The sequence below is a fragment of the Quercus lobata genome, chromosome 9, assembly GCF_001633185.2.
Source record: "Quercus lobata isolate SW786 chromosome 9, ValleyOak3.0 Primary Assembly, whole genome shotgun sequence".
Classification (NCBI taxonomy): Eukaryota; Viridiplantae; Streptophyta; class Magnoliopsida; order Fagales; family Fagaceae; genus Quercus; species Quercus lobata.
The window spans coordinates 19,608,092-19,614,781 of NC_044912.1; the positions used below are offsets into that span (position 1 = coordinate 19,608,092).

General features: G+C 36.8%; 1 protein-coding gene across 1 annotated transcript; it reads right to left on the reverse strand.

Annotated features, from left to right (window-relative positions):
• Nucleotides 1-1,314: 1,314 nt before the first annotated feature.
• LOC115960383 (BAG family molecular chaperone regulator 7) lies at nt 1,315-5,324 on the reverse strand. Its single transcript, XM_031079258.1, has 3 exons — nt 4,413-5,324; nt 2,774-3,064; nt 1,315-1,866 (listed from the first exon to the last, which is right to left on the reverse strand). The coding sequence occupies exons 1-3, from the start codon at nt 5,142-5,144 to the stop codon at nt 1,639-1,641; spliced, it is 1,251 nt and encodes a 416-aa protein (XP_030935118.1). The 5' UTR covers nt 5,145-5,324; the 3' UTR covers nt 1,315-1,638.
• Between the last annotated feature and the right edge of the window lie 1,366 nt (nt 5,325-6,690).

Sequence of the window (6,690 nt, forward strand, 5' to 3'; positions counted from 1 at the left end):
ATTTGGGCTAAACCACAAGTGAATAATCTGTAATTATCCCTAAAGTTTATTATATTTTTCTTAAATCATATGTCATGTGCTCAATACATGTGAATATTATATAAAACACTTTCTTTAACAATTTGCTTACAACAAATTAGACAAAGATCCAAACTTGGTTTTGGTTGCCTTATGTGCAAAAGTAAAGCATGTTTAAAACCACGAAAGCAAGATATTGCAAACATATTATTCTACATTTGTGATCACCACCCTATTATTAAGTGGACACTCAGTTCAAATTCTATGATTCGGAAACAAACTTTTTGACATATACATGTTATGTATGATAATCACTTAAAAGACTGTATAAAATAAATCTTTATTTTTTTGGGTATCGAAATATTAAATGCAGCAGGCAAATTAACAAAAACAAAAACAAATTTTATGAGAAAATACCCTGTATGACATGACTAGCTGAACTTATGCTGGGCCCAGTGAGTTAAGGCTCCAGCCCCAACAATAGGCTTTCTTTACTTTTCTAGCATTATTGTACCACAAGGCCCACAATAGCTTATAATTTTTTGGGAAAACTATTCAACAGCAATGCTCCCTCCTCATACTCATTAGTTTGTATCATGAATATAATTAGTGAAATTCATTAATATATTAGGTGAAAATGAGTATTATTTCTGAAATATTAAATAATTTATATAGCCTAAATGTCGATTGAGATCGATATTTTAGTTTTGTGGTTAGATTTGAAAGCTTTGTCCTTGTGTATACAATAGTTTCAGTGAGACTGCAATAAACCATTCATTTTGTGTAATTCTGCAGAGAAGGCCCCTAATTTTTGGGTTTGTCATGATGATGATAGAATAACGTTTGATTCTCAGCACAAAAAGGATGATGGTCACCTTGAAAGTCTATGACTGATCATGCAGGAGGAGTCGTTTCTGCATTTACTTTGGAGACCTTTCCCTTTCATTCTCTGAATCCTCTCAAATGGCCATATACTATGTATAGGATGAATAAGACAATTTTTGGCCAGGTGGCCATATATGACAATAACTTGAGTTAGGACGCTAAGATGAGAGAAGTAATGTTTCCAATTTTCTGTTCTTTTCTTTTTATTTTGGTAAAAAATGTTTCCAATTTTCGTTCAATGCATATGAAGATTCAAAATCCATCTTTTGAAAGAAAGGTCACATGGCAGACAACATAGTCTGACATAACTTTCTCTGCATATAATTTTGGACAGAAAAATATCAAAGTTGCAGATCGTAAAGCAGAGCTGTTTTTACCGTGATGGCTTAAGAAAAGTTTCCAGACATTACATGGTGAGAAATGATTATCCAAAGTTGGGATGAAAGCTTTACTAGGTTGAGAGCATTAATTAACATTACAAACAATGTAAAGCACAATGATCAGTATCTTCAAATGCAAAGCCATCTTCCCTGGAAGAAACTATAACACTACAAAGAAACAGCCAGTTAAAGTCTTCCGAATCCCCTTGAATCCAGAAGTAGTGGGTAAAGGTTCAAGCATTACACAGCTCAATACATGAGAGAAACAACCGGTTAAAGTCTTCTAAATCTCCTCACTTCGATCACATCTTCCTGGGAACACACTACAATCCGAAACAGTGATCATTACATGTTCTTACACACATACCTCAAAGGTCTCGGAACTCTTTTCTTCATCAAGCATTTGGATAACCTGTGCTACACCTTCTGCAATTTCCTTGTGAAAGGCACCATCGGGCATATCAAAAGTCCTCCTCCTCATAGAAAGTGATTTCCCGGGAGGCTGTGGATCCACTACATCCAGCATTGCTTCCAACTCATCCACCATTGACCTCTTTGCAGAACGCACCATGACGTCAACTCCCTGTTACAATGTAGCATTGAGACTCCCTATTAGAAGATTGATATTCATGATATGTTCTGTTTGATTTCTCGGACACTTAAGATAAAGAGATGAAAACATGGAATCTTAACAGTTGTGAACTTTCAGGGGTTTTGTGTGTGTGTGTGTGTGAGTGCACGCATGGTAATTGGCTGTCAAAGCATTATCGAAACAAGGATCAAAATATTTCTGAGAACAGATTTTCACAATTCATCCTAATGAAAGGTCAATTACTCCCTCAATCAACTTCGTAAAGTGTCTTTTGAAGCAATTTCAGATAATATGATGGAAAATTATAATAATAGAAAGAATCAATGAATGCTGTTGAATGAGGTTTGGATGATTTTGATAATTATAGGCACCATCATAATAGTTGATTCAGATACTAAGTAATGTCCATCATTTTCCAAACAATTAAAAAGTTTTTTTGCTTTTAAAAAAAATAAAGTAAAAATCATAAAGTTTATCCATCTATCAGAGTTTGCTTTATTATTCTTGAAAACTAACATATGAAATCACTCAAATATCAAATTGCGTGAAACAAGGAGTAAGGTTTATCAATGGCCCAACAACAAGATATGAAAAAAACCAAAAAACTGCTACAATGTCTCATTAAACTCCTGGCATTTGATGAAGAACAAAGTTAAGATCTCCTCCACCCCACTATGTGAAGATTTATACGACCATCCATGTTTATTATTTAAACAAGTCAAATGACTGAGTCGTGACTAAAACTACACATGGATGGTCTCTTCAATCACCATATAGTGGATTGGAGAAAGATAGCTCCAAAGTGGTTTGGAGCTTAACTTTTTCCTTGATGAAAAGTTATTGAAGAGTTTTATCAGATTCACGACTACGGAAATTGAAGCGATTTAGATCAAGTTACCTCAATGGAATCAACAGTAAGGAGCAGGACAATAATTTTTTCTGAAAACCTCTGACGCTCCCCTGCGTCTTGAGCTACACGACTGCGATAGGAGAAATTATTGAACAATGCTCTGATCTCCTTCAACTTGGTCTTGGCAACTGCCAGATCTCTAAGAGCACGAAGAGCCTTTGATCTACGGATTAGATAAGCTCTGAAATTCAGCTGAATCATCAATGCTGCATCTTGAGGGGACAATTCCTTCTCCTTGCCTCTGCACTTTTTGACAACTCCAGCTCTCCTGGCAAAGGCCTTCAAAATAATGTAGAATACAGGAGCTCAACTTATTAAAATGATTCACAAAGCGCAAAACAATGTGGAAACAAAGTTACCAAGCACGAAACCAAACAAACCAAATATCAGATTTAAGTTAAAAAGATTATCAACAGGGGAAAGGTAAGACAAAAAGAAAATCAAATTCCTTTACATTACTACTCAAACTTGAACATTCAGCCCAAAGAAATAAAAGGGACCCCCGTCCCCTCCCCATTTTTAAAACTTGACCATCGACAAGCACCAAAAATCTTTTTGTTTTTGATTGGTAAGTTATGCACATGCTTGATGGGTCTTGAACCCACGACCTCACCTTCCACCTAGCACTTACAAGAAGAGGAGGTGGCCGTTGAGCTAGAGCTCATTGGCGACAAGCAACAAATATCATTTTTGTTTTTTATTTGTAAGTTATGCATATGCTTAATGGGTCTTGGAGCCACAACATCACCTTCCACCTAGCACTTGCAAGGGGAGGAGGTGACCATTGAGTAGAGTTCATTGGTGAAAAGCACCAAAAATCTAGATACTAAGTTCATTAGCTCAAGTGTATTCCCCTTAACCTTGAAATGATGTTGTTTTTATCTTCATACACAAGTTTTTTACACCATTTAAACTAACTTCTTCATTTTAACATAACTCCCACAAATCACAACATAACAGAATAACTATTGGCAGTATCAGCCATCCATTGACAAAGGTCAGGACACCAATAAGTTTGGATAGAAATATAAAACAAAGTCAGGAGACTAATTTATAAAATACAGTTCGACAACAACAAGCTCTAGTTCAAATGACACCTTTGCCCCTCTCCCTCCCCTAAGAGCAAGGTGGAGCATGAGATACCAATAGAAACTACAATAAAACATTACTTTCATCCTTGAAATGCAGCCCATTTCAACGCCGAAAAGAATTTTTTAAACCCAAAAAATAACATATAGTAAGTATATTAACGAGGGCAAAACTTCGTCACACATCTAATCTAAGTATTGCCCTTTTAAAGCACTCATTTTCTCCTAAAAATACAAACAACTTAAAAACACACTTATAAGTGCAAATTAAGCTGCAAAGACTCTTGGTAAAAGAAAATATGTTAGTACACTATACAAAATACAATATTACTAAGCTTCAAGTGTTGCGTACAAATCATCCGGGCTAAATTGTTATTGGTTCTAATTTAAATTCACAACTTAAATTACCTTTTTGCCCACCAATATCATCCAATAAATAACAACCAATCTAACGCATAACTAAATTTAAACACAGAAGTAGGAGCTAAAACGCAAAAATCGGAACCAGGAAAAAAAAAAAAAAATCAAAATCAAAATACCTGTCTTAAAACCACAGCCCTATGATCTCCAAGCTCTTCGATCTCCACCGTATGCTTGTGACTCTCTTCCTTCTCTTCCTTCTTTTTCTTCTTCTCCTTCTTCTTCTTCTCTACCTTTTTCTTCGATTTAACACAATCACTATCATCATCAACATCAACAACATCATCATCTTCACCATCACCGTTCGTTGCTTTGAACGTGTACTTCTTCGTGATCGGACGGCCCTCCTCGCCTCTTCCTTTAATCTCCGCCGTCCATTTATAGTTCTTCTCAACCCCTCCTCTCTTCACCACCACTTCCTCCTCCTTCTTCTTCTTTCCGTCCTTGATCTCCGCCGTCCACTTGTACTTCCGTTCCGAGCCGTCCTTGATCTCCGCCGTCCACGTGTACTTCCTGTCGACGCCCTTGACCAGCCGATCGAACCGCGACTCCAGCTTGCTCACTCTGTCGCTGAGGCTCTGCAAGTAGAGAGACTCGGCTCCATGCCTCTCCACCTTCTGGATTCTCCTGTACGACGAAAACGACGGCATTTCGTCGATTCGGACCAGATCGGTCACCGCGTCGAAGAACCCGAACGGACTCGGGCTCAGAAAATCGAGATCGAGATCCTCCTCTAGAAACGAAGGCAGAGAGAGGGTTTTTGGCGCGAAAATCGAGGTTTCTCGGACGGAGAGCGTAGGAGGAGAGTAGTAGCACGGCTCGATGAGCTCGAATCGCCGGAATCGGCTCATTGTTTCGCTGAGTTGAGAAAACAGTGTGAAAACGAAACTCAGTGAGTCAGATTGAGAAATGAACGAGTCAGAGTTTCACGGGTTTTTGCTTAGTCAGTGACTCATCAGTGACTGATGTTGATCTATAATAGAAGAAAGAGAGAAAAAGAGAAGAAGACAAGAGTTTTGAAAGGTACAAGGAATGCGAAAAACTGTGGGCCGTGAGAGGGCAAAATCGGAATTTTGAAATTTGAAAACAACTATTCCCAGAGGTACTGGATAAGGTTCGCCGCGTAATGGAGTAGTTTTAAGAGGGTGAATTGACGGAAATGGCCATGCGATTGTTGGAAAATAACGGAAACAGAGAGAATCTGGTAGTGGTAGTGCGAGATTACGCTGTATGGTTGTGAATAGTGCGCGGGCATGTGAGGTTCTGATTTGGTGGAGCCCCATGTGATGTGATTGATGTTGATGCAAAGTTTGGATGCCTTTACGTATTTAATGTCTGTCGTTTTCTAAAAGCAATGTATAACAAAGTCCACACCGAAGTTACTTTTCCACCGCTCTGACGGGAAAAGATGGAAAAGAAAAAACAACTCAGCAAAACAAAGTGGCTTTTCCCCCTATCTAAGGAGAAAAACAAGGAAAAAAGAACTAAGCTCGTTAGGAAGGAAAATTTATTTTATGAAACAGTTTTTTGAGAGGATTATTTTTTGTTTGAGAGATTCTCTCAGAATATTGCAATGTATTTTGATTTATTTGATTTAAAAAATAAATTTGATGAAAAGCTGTTGTATTTAAGTTTATTTTCAAACAAATTGTATGGAAAAAGTTTATTTTCAAACTTGTTTTGAAGAATTTTTCTCTAACCTGCCAGGACTACGAGGACCATTTGTGCATTTTTAGTTATATAATATTTTTAATAAAATATATGACTTGTTTAAATAATATGTATAAATTGCTATATAGTGGATTAAAAAGATTTCTCCAAATTGAAAACATTGAACTAAAGTTATACATTCTCAAATCAATAACTTAAAAAATAAATTGTTATATACTATCAAGCTTTGATGTGGTTGGAAAAAGTATCTCCTAATCCCACTTCATAGAATGAGCACATAAGATAATTTTTAATATGGTTGAGTCTATTTGATCAATCCTCTTCTTATGGTGATTGTCAACTATGATTCAACTAAAACCAAATAAGAGTGAGGAATCCTTCACATTTACATCATGCTTCGAGTGCAAAACTCAGAAGGGAATGCAGGAGATGGATTAAGGTAGACATTGCAAAACGGGTCAGAATTTTCTAACCTGACCCGTTTGACATGCAACCCAATTGACTCGTTTAAAAATGACCTGCGACCCGAACCCGACCCAACCCGCCTGTTATGCCATGTCTACCAACGTTGAGTAAATTAAGATTGAGGTGTAATTCTTATAAAATATTTACTTATTTTTCTTTACTTAATATGTTATGTATTCCATTATAATTTGTCGTTCTTTATTTGCCACCTTCATTTTTTCTTCCTACTTTAAACAGATTGAAAATTATACCAAGATTAGC